Genomic DNA, 16,863 nt, shown 5'->3' on the forward strand with positions numbered 1-16,863 from the left:
AAAATAAATGTTTTTTTCTACAGCGAGAAAGACATGTACAAAGTTCATTGGTGTATAAACCATTGAAAAGACTGGAGCGACAATGTAAAACACACCGTTACATCAATCTCCAGAAATATTGGCATACTGTATAGAATAAAATGTTTTGTTTTTGATAGAATATTAGTTATGCTATATAATAGTCTAATCTTACCACATATATCCTATTGTAATATTTTGTGGGCAACATCCAAGTGTGTGACTAATAATATTCTTTTGCTGCAAAAGAAATCAGTACGCTATTTTGTACCCGAGTTGGTTATCGTGACCATGCTACCCCACCTGAAATGCTTAAAGGTTGATGATATTTACTTCCTCCAAATTTCCATATTCATGTCCCGGGGGTCTCAGTCATGTAGAAATACTGTAAGCATGCATGACCACAGGTCTTCCAGACACCCCGGAAACGAGGCTCTTTAAAGGTATAGACCAGTTTTGGAAACGCCCCCTCTCGAAAAATGAAATGGAAGCTCTTACTACCAATCATGACTGTGAAAGAATATGTTTTTACTAATACGTGGTCATACAAATTTTGCCAAGAAACCGCCTACTAATTGATATATTTGGTAAATTATTTTATCTATTTGGACCTGATAGATATAACACACGTGTCGCGCACGTGTGCGTAGTCCCATTAACATCTTTCTGTGTACAGTGCTTATAACATTACCAAGACTGGGCCAATATTTCATATCATTTGATGATTCCTGAACCTTGGAGGACACACCAATACTTAGCCTATATGCTTGATGATCAACCTTTTCTGATCGATTCCACCACGCCTCTTTCATAATGCAATCGCATGACCATAACTGGCCTTTATCTTTAAGTGATTCGCACGCTTCGCTTACTCACCACCGCCCCCAAAATAAGAATCTAGCTACGTGCCTGCAGTTAAATATATAGCTCAAGCCCGTACAAGCTTTTAAGGAGGGGGGAGTGGTTCTTATAGGGTTGCCACTTTTGAGCCAGAGGTGAGAGTGAATCATTGCGAGGGGTGTAATGAGCACTTAATTTTTTTTTCGTGAGAAAAAGTTTATCCGCGAATTAGCCGGCGAAAAGGCGGGCGGGGGGGGGGGGGTGGTGGGGGAGGTGGTGGTGAGCACTAATTTGTACGGGTGTAGCTACGATGTTGACTAAGTTAACGAAATAAATCTAAATATATTTATGTTGTCGAGGAAAATGACCTTGTGCCCATATCGCAAGTAGGCCTACTATACAGTGCGTCCCAGAAAAAACGAAACCGAGAATTAATCACAATTATAATTAATAAATGACACATATTTGTAAAGCATAGATCCTCCTCTTTCATTTGATGTAACTCATATGATGCATATTTCACGCGCGAGTGATTAAAAACAAATTGAAGAGAGGGTACCAAAAAGTCATTTGGCGGGCGTTATCTGAATTTCAAAGAGAAAATCACATTTCTAAAAAGTTTATTTTCTGCCCTTTCATACGACACCTCAATCAGAAATAACAAAGTTCTGTTTGTTTAAATTAATGCTTGCATTTCCATAATTTGATGAAACGAATTGGTTTTTACTGGTTACCTGCCATAGCAACGAGCAGACTCGACAAAAGACTTAACTACGTTTCGTTGACAATCAGCCATGCACAAAGAGGTCGAAAGAGCCCCCAGAAGCTTAGGGGTTTTGGGCATTAAATTTCCATCAGATTAGCATCCAGTGGACCGCCTTAGGGCCCTAGATAGGGTCCAGGGGTCTTGTTATGCCGACATGTTTTGATCGAGTTATGAAATAAAATTATTTGAATTTAATTGAATTGAATGACAATACCCATTCGAAGACTCGAATCATATCACTTCCCCAAAACGACAGAACATAACTTTAGAGTCGATTTGATATTCGCAGAGAAATTTATTTTTAATTTTTAAAGATAACCAGATAGAATGATTAAAAAAAAAATATATTGGCTGCCATCAAAGCTGAATCACGAGACACACTGAGCTTAAATGTGCTAAATATTACTTTGATATGTATACAAAAATCATACTTTCCGTGCGCGTCTCAAAATTATGTCTGACGGACAATCTGTGCGGAAGAGGTCTCGCACCAATAGTCCGCCTGCCGCACCGAATGTCCGTACTCTAGTCCACACGTATACATATTCAATACAAGTATAATTATACTTAATGAATGAAACGACTGGATAACCCATATTCAGCTTTGCCAGCTAGCTAGGGATGACACTACAGGTCTTCCCGGCGCGGATCCAGGGGGTGGGGGGGGGGGGGCGAGAGGGCCTTGACCCCCAACAGCCAACAAAAAATGAAGAGAGAGAGAGAGAAGGTAAAGCGGAGAGTAAGGGAAAGGAAGAAGAGAAAGAAGAAAAGAAAAGGGGAAAAGAAGGTGATCGGGGGGCGAAAGGCCTTTGCCTCCCAGGCTGTTGCCCCCCCCCCCCCCCCCCCCAGCAAAAAGAAAGAGAGAAGGAAGAGAAGGTAAAGAAAAAAAGGGAAAAGAGGAGATAAAAGGAAGGAAAGAAAAAAGAGGGATATCAGTTGCAGTTTTCCCGCGAACAAGTTGGGGATCGGGGGGGGGGGGGGCGGCAAATGGCTCTTGCCTCCCCCCTTCTACAGCAAACTTCAAGGGGAGAGAAAGGAAAAGAAGGAAAAGGGAAAGAAAAGAGAGGTACGGGAGATCAATTGTGTTTTTTCCCTCCAACGCGGTGTGGATCGGGGGCAAAAGGCCTTCGCCTACCCTCCCCTGGCCCCTCAGCAAACAAAAAGAGAGAGAAAGAGAGAGAGAAGGAGAGAAAAGAAGGGAAAGGGAAAGAAGAGAGAAGAGGAAAGGAAGAAGAAAGGAAAAAGGGGAAAAGAAGGAGATCGGTGGGGGGGGGGGGTCGAAAGGGCCTTGCCGCCCATGCTGTTGCCTCCCCCCGCAAAACAAGAGAGAAGGAAGGAAAGGGAAAGAACCAAAAGAAGAAAAGAAAAGAAGCGATATCAGTTGCAATTTTCATGCACACAAGATGTGGATCGCGGAGAAAGGCCCTTGCCTCTGCCCCCCCCCCCCGACCACCCCCCCCCCCCCTCCCCGCCAAAAAAAAAAAAAAGAGAGAAAGAAGGGAAAGGGAAAGAGGAGAGCTAAAATGGAACACAAAAGAGGAAGAAGTAAAGAAAAGGGTAAAAAGAAGCAGAGATCAGTTGCAATTAATCCCACCAACATCATATGGATCGGGGGAGGGGGCGAAAGGCCCCTGCCTCCCTCATTAAAGTTAAATGAGAGAGAGAGAGAGAGAAGTAAGGGAAGGGAAAGGGGAAAAAAGAGGAACAAGAAAGGTAGGGGAGATCAGTTGCAATTTTTCCCGATGTGTACCCCTCCCCCCCCCCCCCCCCCCCTCAGCAAAGAGAGAGAGAGAAAGAAAGGGAAAGAGGAGAGAAAGGGACAGAAAACAAAGAGGAAGAAAAGAAAAGGGGGAAAAGAATTAGGGAAGATCAGTTGCGATTTTCATTGGTTCTTCTATCATCATTGTACAACTATCGTACAAATCGTATTGTACAAATGTATTTATATATTCATTTATTTATTCCTGTTTGATAACAAAAAATATGAATATAAACTCATAACAGCAACAAAATTAAATGCAGAAGGAAACTATCACAAAAATGATCATGCGAAGGCTAAATTGTTATGCGCAAATGGTCATTTTCGTCGACGACATAAATATACAAATTATTTCGTCAACTTAGTTAGCATCATAGCTATATATTTAAACGCAGGTGCGTAGCTAGGATCTTATTTTAGGGAGGGGCGGTATTGAGCAAGCGAATCACTTGAATAGCGCGCGTGGGGGGAGGGGATGGGTGAAAGGCCTCCCGCGCAAAGCGCGGTAACTTAGACGTTTCATTAAATTATTATGAAAAGAAGACGATTTGTTGTACCGTTCTCGACTCTTAATCCTTGTCTGAATTCAGTTTCCCCATCCCACGCGCAGCGCGGAAGCTTAGACGTTTCATTAAGTTATTATAGAAAGAAGACGATTTGTTGTGTACCGTTCTCTACTCTTAACCCTAATTGTCTGAATTCAGTTTCTCCCCCTCTCGCGCGAAGTGCGGGAGCTTCAACGTTTCATTAAATTATTAGAAAAAGAAGACTATTCATTGTACTGACTCTAAATCATTGTCTGAATTTTCAAAAATGTTTCTTTGTCCGATAAAAAGTCACAGCTCGAAGGGGAAAAACTTGCTGGCCGACCGACATAACAAAAATCCCACCGACTTCAACCCCACACCCCCCCCCCTTTAGCGACGCCCCTGAATGTAGAGTGGCCTGAGCGGGTAGGCACAGGGCTTGGTTCTAAACCTACAGAGACACTTCGATGAAGACATCCTTATTTCATGATTGCGTGTGTTGAACTGCCCTGGACTTTAAAACTTTAAACCTCCAGGGTTTATTTTGCATATATAGGTATTTATCAAAATTAATATCATAGGTAGCAAATAAAGGATGACTAAAAGAGGAATGAAATCAAACAGATAGGAGAGGATGATCGAGCATAATGATGTGCACCAATCTATAATGATAATGATAACCGAGCCCGGCCAAAATATGGGGGGGGGGGGCTCAATGATATCCGAGCCTCTCACAAAATATCGGGGGGCTCCGTGATGTTATCCGAGCCCCACACAAATATCGGGGGGCTCCGTGATGTTATCCGAGCCCCACAAAAAACAATTGGGTGATATCTGAGCCCCACAAACATATGGGAGGGGGGGGGGGGCTCAAAGATATCTGAGCCCCACCAAAATATGGGGGGGGGGGGGGCGCTCAATGATATCAGAGTCCCGCCAAAATATTTGGGGGTTTCAATGATAATTATCTGAGATCCACTAAATATATTTTTGGGGGTCAATGGTATGCGAGATCCGATGTCTGAGCCCCCCCCCCCCTCCTCCCCAAATAAATATTTATAAAATGTTTATATTTGAATGGTAAGCCTGTAGATTATAGGTATACATGAGTTTCATGCCTAGAATATAATGATTGGGGAGGAGGGGGGGGGGGGTTTAATGATATCCGAGCCCCGCAATAAGTATCGGGGGCGGCTCAATGATATCTGAGCACCGCTTAAATATTGGGGGCTCAATGGTATCTTAGCCCCTAAGGACTCAATGATATCTAAGCCCCACCAACAAATTGGGGGGCTTAATGATATCTATAAGCCCCGCAAAATATTTTGCGGGGCTCAATGATATCTGAGCCCCCAAGCCCCCCCCCCCGGTCCCTAAGCCTTTGTACTTGTCAATGAAGTCTACTTTTTGAAACTTAAAGGGATTGGGTAACTTTGTCTCAGGTTCTGAAACAAAATCCTGGAATGATAGTAAGGGCTAGTTCTGACCGGAAAACGACCCAAATATCGGATTATGGCAAGCTGCCCCAGGGCCTTGTCCTATATACGGATCAGGAAAACAATACTTGTCAGGACCTGTGGAACGGCGGGCTTGGGGGCTCAAGCCCCCCCCCCACACTTTTGAAAAAGTATATTAAAGATAATTAAATAGAAAGAAATAGAAAAGAAAGTATGCTCATGTGACCGTAATTAAATGCCCATACCCCTGAGCTTCCGGGGGCTCCACCCCTTGGACCATACGCCAATTATTGACCTGCTAGTGTCATGAATAAGGTATGAAAATATGCTCATCTGACCGTAATTAAATGCCCCTACACCCTGAGCATCCGCCAATTTGTGCTACGCTCTACCTTATCTTAAATACTCTAGCCTAGCTCCCCCACTCACTTTCAACCACATTTTCAATCACTTTTATTTTCCTGGATCACGAGTATATACTAGTAGTGAGTTGGTTGAAGAACGAAGCCACGTACAAAAGTATAATCGATTACAACAGTTTTGGGGCCGATATTCATAGAATAAAGGTTTTAAATAAAATATTCACTTCTACTTTCAAAAGGACTGGCCCATTTGCTTTAAAAAAATTGTAGAGAGTTATTATTATGTATTATATACCTCACTTAAGAAATCCAGCCATCTGATTGGTCGAATTGCATTCATAAACTTCAACTGTTCCTGTAAAATTCCCGGTAACCATGCATAAAACATTTCAATATTTTTAATAACCATGGTTATTAAAAATATAGGTCAGTCTCCATGGTTACCCCATAGGTTTACATGTTAAAAAATGGTTTGAGCGATGGAGGATACCATACGTGTGCGAAAAATTGGTCGGCAATTTCAATACAATTGAATCTCGATCGATCTTACCGACAATTTTATCTTGCATTGTTGACATGAAGACGAAAATTAACTCTCAAAAACAAAAAAACAACATCTGCCGATAGATCTTGATCTAAGTTCGTGCCAATATGCATTGCAAAAGTAAAAGAAGGGTCCGTTTCATGGAGCTTTTGCGAAGCATCCCTCACGCGGAGCCGTTTTTAATCCATTTTAATGTATATATCGGAAAAAACTGCCAATCATGTTAACGCCGCACGATAGCCGAGTGGTCTAAGCGTTGGTTTTCGATACTCCTCTTGTTGTACGCAAGAGTTTGAATCTCGTCTTCGACAAAAAATGCAAATTATTTTTTATTTTTTATTTTTTAGTCTATTTTTTTTCGGCATATAAAAGTATTAATGACTGCTTTAATATTCGAGAAATAGTTGTTTTCATACGCTCTCGGGAAGGTTAAAATTGGGCTATTCCCCTCGGCAAGCCTCGGGGAATAGCACAATTCTAACCTTCCCTTGAGCGTAATAAAACAACTATTTCTCTCAAAGCAGTCATTAATACTATATTATTAACCGTATCAGACATCTGAGCAGGGCAATTTTTAAATGGTATTGCCCTCAAGGTTTTGATGGATAAGTCAACAAAATTACAATAAGTTAGTCCGCGCAGAAAAGTCAATGGGATTTTGTGTGTAATTTGGCGGGCAATATAGGTTATATAGAAAACCAATGCGCAAATATTTTACCCCGCTCAGAAGAGTCAATGGGATTTGTGTGTAATTTGGCGGGCAATATAGGTTATACAGTAAGTCAATGGACAAATATTTTAGCCCGCTCTGAAAAGTCAATGGCAAAATGCGTGTTAAACTAGTGCGCAATAATGTAGTGCCAGTTGTAATTTACATCGCGCATCGTGTATTAGAAAATGCGCACTTTGCGCGAACTCCATTGTGACGTAACAATCACACCCTAGGCAAACTGTTTGCAGTGTATCGAAAATCTGTCAAACACTGGATGAACAGTGCTGGTTTGACAATGTTTTTGCAACTTCTAATGCTAGGAAACCCTGTGTAGCCTACATAATTTAAGAGTATAAGATAGTAAGAGTTTCTTGTTTGCTCTAGATGTCTGATGTGGTTAATAATAGTAATATTGACTGCCTAATTCAGGGCAATATATACGACTTGTCATATATCACCCTCACCTTCGGTTCGGGCGATATATGTCGTATTGCCCAGAAGGCAGTCAATATTACTTAAATATCTAAAATGTCTACCACATGATTTACCGAGTTGCTTCCTTTTATCAAATATACACGTAAAACAAAATGAGGACAGACTGTGCGGATAGCAAACCGCACGGATCGTCCCTCGGACGATCCGTGCGAGTCACGGACGATCGATGCGAGCAGAAAACCCGCATGTTATGTCCGACGGACAAACGAAACTGGTAGGCCTCGCCAGCCTTGTACTAGTCCGGTCCAGATTCAGTCCGTTCGTTCTTTTTATCCCCCACACACAGCGCGGTCTCTCCACTAATCGCGCAATCCCCAAATTTCGTTGAGGGTGTGTTTTTTTATCAGCTGATTGGGTGCGCTAAACGAAAACGGTACAGAGGCTGGACTAGCCTTGTACTAGACCAGCTTATGGTCGTTTTAATCTTTCGCCCTTTCCCAAATGCGCGCGCGTGTATGATATGCGTACTCCCCACGAATTCACCTTCCTAGCTTCAGGTTGTGTGTCCGTACGTGTATAATTATTATGGTGTACTAGTATGTGAGCGAGCACGGATCATGTAGAGAACAGTCGGGTTGTGTGTCCGTACGTGTATAATTATTATGGTGTACTAGTATGTGAGCGAGCACGGATCATGTAGAGAACAGTCCAGGCAGTGGACTAGCCTTGTACCTGTACCTTCGTAGGCTACCGAAATGGACACGCAATTCTTTTAAAGCGCCATCTGCGTTTATTGGAAGTCACGCGAAAAAATACAGAATAAAAGAAAAGAGGGAGATATATACTTATTGTAGATTATAGATAGATGCATGGATAGATAGTTAGATATATAGATAAAGTGAGAGAGAGAGAGAGAGAGAGAGAAAGACAGACAGACAGAGAGCCGTGGAGAGGGAAGAGAAGAAAAGAAAATAGTTTTAAACGCTAATTAATTATCTGTTTTTTTTTATTAAAAAGAACATACCGAGTCTGGGAAAGTACACAGCACTTAATTGCCCGCTCTGGATCATCATCTTTTCAAAGCAATTGGAAAACATACAATACAAAACAATGTACTTGTACTGCTCGCTCAAAAGAAACTGGAAAGTTGCTAATTTGGCGTTAACTTAGATCACCTCACAAAATGTGCCAGTATGCCTATGCTAATAGTTACTTAACATTAATCTTTATCTGAAAACACTTGTAAAAGATGGGAGACAAAGTTTCTGGAAATTTCATTAAGTTATTTTATTTGATCATAAATTACACAGACAAACGAACAATCACAGAACAATGATTAATTGAAATAAAATTTAGCATAATTCAACCATAAAATGATTGTTGACATAATTTGATTCCATCGCTGAAAACTCAACAACTCTCTAGGTAGTTTCAAGAAACATTAATGGGGGGCTTGGCAAAATGTACAGGCACAAAAATATGCTTCTGAAATGCAAAACACACGCAGAATAATTAGTGATGTTTGTCAATAATTTAAGGTTATTTTTTTGACATATCTGAATGAAAGTTTAGTTAACATCGAGGTGGTATATGCATTTACCAGCTCCTTATCCTTTTAATATAATGTGCTTCTATCACTGTTTGATGAAATTATGATTTTCAACGATTATGAAGTTTGCGTTCCGGATGCCTCATTTCATGCCACCTCATTTTGCTAAGCTACATGTACCTTAAGGCAAAGGAAGAAAAGGAAGAACAGAGTTCCTCAATTTTAATGAAAGACTTGTTTTACATCAAAAATTAAACAATATTAGGCCTATAGAGCTACAAAGGTTACAACTTGGCACTGCTTTAAACAAGAAAATGCATTTATAAGAAATTTGCCTAGAAACATAATCAAAATATCTGTAAATAAAAGGCTGTCTAGTCTTTTCTATCAATACTAGAATATCTTTAATACAAAATCACAAGTAAACAGTGCTAAGCACATTATACATGAAGTTGATTTGGTTATAATGGGGTTTGGTTGGAAAGTGTATAAAAATACAATTTATTTATTATTGATATTATCCCCGACTCCCCCCCCCCCCCCCCCCCCCTCCGGGAACGGAGGGATGACCGCAGTCATGTTCCCAAAATGTCCAGTAAAGGGGTACTTTTCACGCAACAAAGTCTAGCACGTAATACACAACAAATCGGCCCGTATTGACTTTACACACCGGACTTAAAGGGGTGCTTTAAAAGGGAGGGAACATGCATGAGTGGGGGGGGGGGGGGCGGGATATTATCAGGAGTCAGTTTCTGCAAATGCAGAGTAAGCTCCACTCAATCCCTATTTATTAAGTATGGCAGTGTAAATAAAGATTAGATCAATTGATCCACATGATCATGTATTGCATAATTTGCATTGTCAAATAAAGGCAATATCTACAACTATAACTCAGAGCCTACATTATATGTAGCCAATATAGATCTAGTTCTAGACACTACTTTTTATTCAGATGACACACTGCAAGATGAAATTCAAGGCTAGAAGTGATTTTTAGTCAGAATTTCAGATGAATTTCAGAATGTTAATAATATACATCTGTATTTATTCCAGCAGCTTTGCTACGTGGGTTCCTTACCACCCCCCCCCCCCCTCAAAACATAAATGAAAGAGAAGGAATATCAAAGATCTGGGGGAGGGCACAACATTCTCTTCAATTTCATACCAATAATAACAACATTTATCTAGCATTTACTACTAATGTTTGTAAGAACTGTAATTTTACATTCAATTTATATGATTGAATTCAGGAATCGGTGTCTAATCATAATAATTTGTTTATTCAGGGAAGCCTCATCAGCACTAATGTTCTTCCCCAAAAGGGCCGTGCAATTATCAGTACCTCTGCAACTGGTAGGGTGGAGAGTGGCAAATGTGGATAAATGTCCTACAAAAAGATGGGAGTGATGGGCTGGGATTTGAACCCTCAACCCTTGAATTAAGAGTCAAGTGAATGAACCACTATACCACAGGGCAATTCCACGGTAACGGAAGGACACTCAGACAAGATTTTTGAACTTCAGGTTCATACTAAAAGAAATGTTTTATTAGTATGTATTAAACTATGGGGAACAAAATGTGTTTCAGTCAAGTGGAAAGCTTCATCAACTTCACAAAGTTTGGATAAACACTAATTAACTGGAAAAACCATGTCCATTTTTATGTCCTTCCGTTACCGAGATAATTAATATGCACATTCTTAAACTACTTAACTATAATGACAATTTTTTTGGGGAGAATTAAAGGCACCTATATAGGTATTATATCTGTACTGTTTCACATCTTATACTAATAAAACAGTTCTTTTAGTATGAACCTGAAGTTCAAAAATCTTGTCTGAGTGTCCTTCCGTTACCGTGGAATTGCCCCACAGCATATCTTGTGAATCAGTCACCTTCTCTCCAATACTAAATTGTACTTGAAGTGGAGTATTCCCAATTATTAGGATTGACTATTCAGTACTGTGTACGACTATGACGACACTCAAATCTACAAAGTGCTATCACATAAACAATGTATCACACATCCAGGGGGGGCATTTCACAAAACTTGTCATCAGTGACAAATGACAGTTTTTGTTATATGCTACTGAAATCCTTGCTTCTGATGGGTTTTCAGCAGATTTGTCACTGATTTTTGTCATTTGTCATTGAAAATAGGCTTTGTGAAATGCCCCCCCCCCCCTGAACTAAGAGTGATATATTATGTTACCCAATACTAGAGTTGTGCCACATCTAACATAGCCACAATGAAAAGTGAAAGCCTGAGAAACGACTACTGCGAAACTGATCCATTTTGTATGGATTTAAATAATTCAGTGTCTTTGAGATAAGAAACAACTTTAAATAACTACTGCAGTGAAAGCAATAATAGATCTTATACTCTCCAGATTCCTGTGTCAAGAAACTAGCCTTGAGATACTCTACTAATAGTTACTCTAAACATATTTTTTTATCAGTCTAATACCTACTCTTTTCATCACAAATAAATTAAACATAGGCTACTACGAATAGTACAACATTTATGTATTTCAGACAAAACACTCGTAACTTCACATCTGCTTGGCATTGGATTCAGGTTTTGGCATGTATGGTATCTTGAAAGGTGGCCTCTGAGGACTACTCTGATAATTGGCGATGCTGGGTAAAGCCTTCATGCGATTGTAGTACGAGTTGAGCTTCGGGAACTGGGCAAGGATGGCCACAGGAGGGCGCCCCATATCGAGCTTGTCGAATTCGATGTTGGTGTCGAGGAGGTCAAAGATGAGGAAGTCAACCCAGGTCAAACGATGAGATACAAAATATCCTCTTTGCTGAAATACAAAAGACAAAAATAGTTATTCACGTTAATTGTAAGCTATGGTGATGAAACTGCTCGTTTCTGTGTAATATTATCTAAAAAACGCCTTTATGAAACGGCAGCTAAATCAACAAGAAAATAAAAGAATGAATGCTACATCAAGGAGGCAGTATTACTACACAAAATGATTTGTCACACAAATAATTTTTGAACTTTATTATATAATCAATTGGTTACTTAAATTAGAAGATTATGAGTAAGTTTTAATCCATATTGACAAGTTTAAACACACATGTACTCACAACACATAGAATTCTAAGATATCCATATTTATGGTAGACTGAATAGTGACTAACCTGCGAAGATATAGAGGGCGCTATTTTCTCAAAATATCCCAGCCAGAGAGGAGCAATCTCTTTCAGGTATTCATCCCTCATGGCAACGGAGAAAGACGGGTCATAGACGAGCTTTGAGAGCTTGCTCCTAGCATCCTCTACAATTACAAAAGAAAAAGAGTATTCAAATGAACATATTGGAAGCTTATGCGATCCTACAATATTCAATGATCGTTGTCGCGGTTAAAATCGAGTCTAAATTGATGAAATTGTAAAGAATAAACTCTTCATGTTCTATAGCTCCCTCTCAAGGTCAAGATATTAATTTAGCTTTTGATAGCTTGCTCCTAGCATCTTCTAAAATTTTAAAAGAAAAAGACTATCAACTTGGTATAAAATCATGATACAACATCTCAAATACAACGACAAGATACAGCTTAAGGTTATTTACACTTTTAAATGCCTCTTTGAAATGTTTGTAATTAAATATGCTTCAATGCTCTGGGGCCTTATCAAGACAGCCAGGGTAAAGCTGGTGTACTGTGGCTCAAGTGCCTTAGATAGTTTTAGACAGATGATGCAATATCAGTGCATTACATGATTACCCTTAATATCAAAATAATATATTTCAAATATAGATTTAAACCTGAACAAGATTTCATATAACAGAAAGGTTTTTTGTCATATATATTAAGTATTTTCCGTAGTTCCAGAACCCCTGGCTATGTATTAACTTACCTGTTTCTGATAATGATGTTTCTATGGATAAAATCCACCAAGTTTTCACCACTTGTAAGCTTTGAGGTGGTTTACAGCAACTTGAAACTTGGAAATATGCATAACTGAAATCTGAATACCTCAGACAACTGTCCTTAATGTTTGTAAGTGAATCTATCCTTTCTCTACAAGCAACCTCTCCAAGAATCAACTCACCAACACCCAGAGCCAGTACCTCACAGCGATGCATATCTTCACAGTCACAATCCATCCCTGTAGCCCTACCAAGGTAATGCAGGATGGCTTGCTGCTGGACCATAGACACACCCGATGATGTCACAATGGCTGGCACTGGGTATGAAAAAATAAAAGGAAATAATATTGTATGGAAGCACACAAGTGATGTATATGGGCCTGTATGATTTACCATAAAGCATAGCAAAAAGTAGTTTGATTCATCTTTGATACAAATGTAACAAAATGAAATTTTCTATAAAAGTGACAGAATTCTTTAACTAGAGAACTTACCCATGTATTAAGACAATGCTGGGTTTCAATGTTAGGCTTAATAGTATAGCAGAACCTCTCACAAATAAGAGTATGGTGTACGATATTATTCCAGCTTTTAGAATGTAATCCACAATCTTTTTCCTTTTAAAGTAACCTTCCAAAATATAAAAAAAATTATAATGTAAGCATTTCCTCTGCATTTGTTCTTTCAAGTACTCTAATTAAATATGATTATGTTAAATGTCAAATGCTTTCCTCCCATTAATACATAAATGCTCCATGGGAGTGGGTCGGTAGGGGAACTTGTAGAAGGGGGAAGGGGGAAGGGGGAGGGGACAAGTATCACCTTGTCCATATGTGTAAAGGCCTTTCTCTACTCCTGCTTTCTTGGCTTCAGGCCAAGTTTCCCGGCTAAAGTCTGTCTGGTTGTAAGGAACGTTGGCTTGCTCCAGCAGAAGTCGGATGGCCTCCGCTCGACCTCGACCAGCAAAGTAGTGGATGGTGACAAAACCCAGGTCCTCTGCTGGCACACATCCTGCCTTGCCTGTGGCAATCTCTTGGAATTTCCTATTGACAAGCAAATAGCAATGAATTTTGAGAACTGAAAAATGATTGTTTATATATCAATGAATGGATCTAGAATTATTACAGAAGTAAAAAGGAGATTAGCCCCCTTTACATTGCTCTCATATATCCTAACAGAATTCCAGGAAATGGTCTTTATTTGGAGAGAATTATCTGTAAGAAAAATTAGTAAAAGAAAGTCTAGCTCTTTGCAAGTCCAATTTGCATACCATTTCAGAAACCCAAAATGCTGCTACTGTGGAATGATTGTGTACTCGCCCCATAAATCAAGTCTTGGTAGCTCTTCATAAGTCTATTTGCCAATATAGGCCGTATCAAGCAAATCAAGGGTATACCAATATTTAATTAAAAAAGAGAAGAAAAAAGAAAACAAAAATAACAACAGCAAAACAAACAACAAAATGAAGGAAAAATGATGTAAATTCTAGATGATGTAGACTATGAACGTTAACAATGCAGTTGGTAGTAGGTTGGCACCAACAAAAATCAACTGATTTATATCACATATATTTCTTTTAGACAACAGATTAAGAAACAACAAAAGACATACAAGTTAAAACAAGACATCCACCCCCCACAAAAAATAGAAATAAATACATATAGGTCTAGGTCCAAGTTAGATCTAGAACATATTCTAGACTCCATAGGATATAGATCTATAATGAAAGTGCACAAAGTAAAAAAGAAGCAAACAAAAGAAAGAATGAATGAAGCTTTTGTCAAAAATTATTTGATTACCATCAAGTCAGATGAAACATTGACAAGATTTGTCTAAGACTCGACTCCATCTCAATCTCTATCATATGAGTACAACCACCCCCCCCCCCAAAAAAAAAAAATAAATAGATCTAGGTCTAGACCTAGGTCTAGGTCTAAATCTCAAACTCAAACTCAAATTTAAGTTCAAAGCATAACCAAATTACAATTTTGTTTGCATCTTTCACATGACTATGCCAAACACGAACAAAACGAAAGCAGAGTTTGGTTCCTCCAATGCAAACCATACTGTGCAAAAGTGTTTAGTTTCTTTGTTTGCATGATCGGAATAGCGAGATGAATCCAAATTCCTGCTGATTGCATTGTCTCAGTTTGTCAGCGGATAGAGACGGGTTAAGTCCCCAGACCCACCGGCCTACCTTCTTCCCAACTTCCACACAATGCCAAGCCGACTGGTATCCCAGACGCAGCCTTATTATTCTGTGTAATTATTAAACTTACCGCATAAAAATACCACTTTTACCCGTTAGGTAAATAGTGCCTAATGCAGCAATGATTACAGCGCCAAATTGGAGCCAATCCATGGTAAAATTAACGATTTAGAAGCCGAAATTGCCTTCTTGACCTCAGCTATACAGATTCCCGTCGTAGCTGGCGCTCTGTGGAAAATTGTGATCAAGTCAAGATGGCTACGTTTCCATCGATTAGTCAGGTAAGGTATCTGATTTAAAAGTTGATTTTCACAAATTTATCTTTTAGTAAATAATGAATATGTTATATAAAATTGATTTTTGATCCTTGAATGTTATGAATATGAATTTATATATCATAAATATGCAGTCATAGTGATGTTATCGTGACTTGAATGTTGGTGCTGTATGTCGTTTATTTGAACCCGAGGCGCTTGACTGGATTACCCGTGCAGCCTCCATGGGCGTGTAGCGGGCGGACACCTCACCGGCAAACCTGCCCTGCCCACTCGCGCTCCACGGGCACACCCCGTGAGTGCAGCTTAGGTTAGCCCTATTCCCTTGCCTGCCAGGCTGGGCGCAGCTTGAGGCCTGATGAGGCCAGGCAGAGGCAAGATCAATCATTGATCATGGCCCCTTCCCACTCCAGCAAAGCTAGTAGTAAATGCTAATGCGTATACACTGTACGTGCTTAAAAAGTAAGAGTAATTATTAGTAAGACTAAGTAAAAGACAGTAAGAGGCATCAATTTTGAACACTGCATGGTTTACAAAACAAATGAAAGAAAATAACAATTAGTTTTTTTTAGACCTATTGTTGAAACATTTACTTTTGAATGCGATGCTCCAAAACCATACTATTACCGTAAATCATAAATGACCGTAATAGTTCACTTTTGTAATTTCCAGCTGATTCAGAGTTAAAAATCTGTAGAAAAACTGAAGAAAATGCCGCTGATTTCCCTCCATGTCTTGTTACGCATTACGACCGAATTTGTGTATACGATTTTATATGGAGATTCAACGATGGGCAAGTTTGACAGTAGACTCACGTTTTGAATTTTCAAAGAATTTTTCTAAGTTGAAAAGATTGTATTTTACTGCTTTTTAGGTGTCATCAATTGTCACTAAAGAAGTACCGATTTTGAGTGAACTTAAGTTGAGTTTTGTACAGTGGTGTTTGAAATGTCAAGAATCGATAGAGGTCGTCCAAACAGTTTTTAATACACAATAAGTATACTTGTGCAGTTATGCTGCTATGTGCGGGCCTCGTCTGCCTTTATAAATATTGTATTATTATTATTATTATTTGATTGAATACTGCAGCTGCAGGTGGAACCATAACTTGCTGCTGGAATTCTATTTATGTTCACCAACCGTTTTTTTAGTGGAACTGAACAGAAAACATTATTTGTAATCACTAATGTTAATAGTAAATCTTAAACTAGTAAAAGTAAAACAATGTTATTTGTCATAATTATTAGGACAAGTTATTGGTTTATGTCTCCCAAAGCTGTCTACAGTTGCATAAAAAGATACATCTGTGCAAGCACCAATATCATAACCAAGGGCTTATTCCACACATTTTCAGTTTGTTTGTTTGTTACTTGTGGCGTTGAGCACTATTTTGCAAATGTTTGAAATGAAAGATAAAATCATTTTCAGCAATCAGAATACCACCCCAAGTTGAAAGTTGAGAGCGGAGAAGATATGGATCCTGCTGAGTATCGTCATACCATGTAGAAGTAGAAGTGATCAAGAT

The 16,863-nt window shown here is 39.3% G+C and overlaps 2 protein-coding genes across 5 annotated transcripts in view; one reads left to right on the forward strand and one right to left on the reverse strand.

The window, feature by feature from the left end:
* Positions 1–10,842: 10,842 nt before the first annotated feature.
* LOC580662 (glutathione S-transferase P) lies at positions 10,843–15,248 on the reverse strand. Its single transcript, XM_780707.4, has 5 exons — positions 15,134–15,248; positions 13,677–13,897; positions 13,037–13,171; positions 12,125–12,261; positions 10,843–11,781 (listed from the first exon to the last, which is right to left on the reverse strand). Exons 1-5 carry the CDS (start codon positions 15,214–15,216, stop codon positions 11,521–11,523), a joined length of 837 nt encoding a protein of 278 aa, XP_785800.2. The 5' UTR covers positions 15,217–15,248; the 3' UTR covers positions 10,843–11,520.
* A 1-nt stretch (position 15,249) lies between these two features.
* LOC583813 (epidermal growth factor receptor substrate 15-like 1) overlaps positions 15,250–16,863 on the forward strand; it is a 39,600-nt gene continuing 37,986 nt past the window's right edge. For all 4 annotated transcript variants that reach the window (XM_030996804.1, XM_030996807.1, XM_030996805.1 and 1 more), the window contains exon 1: positions 15,250–15,344. In XM_030996804.1, the coding sequence (XP_030852664.1) occupies positions 15,318–15,344 (27 nt within the window). In that variant the 5' untranslated portion in view covers positions 15,250–15,317. The remainder of the gene's footprint in view (positions 15,345–16,863) is intronic.

Source organism: Strongylocentrotus purpuratus, unplaced genomic scaffold, assembly GCF_000002235.5.
Source record: "Strongylocentrotus purpuratus isolate Spur 01 unplaced genomic scaffold, Spur_5.0 spur5_scaffold_3, whole genome shotgun sequence".
NCBI lineage: Eukaryota > Metazoa > Echinodermata > Echinoidea > Camarodonta > Strongylocentrotidae > Strongylocentrotus > Strongylocentrotus purpuratus.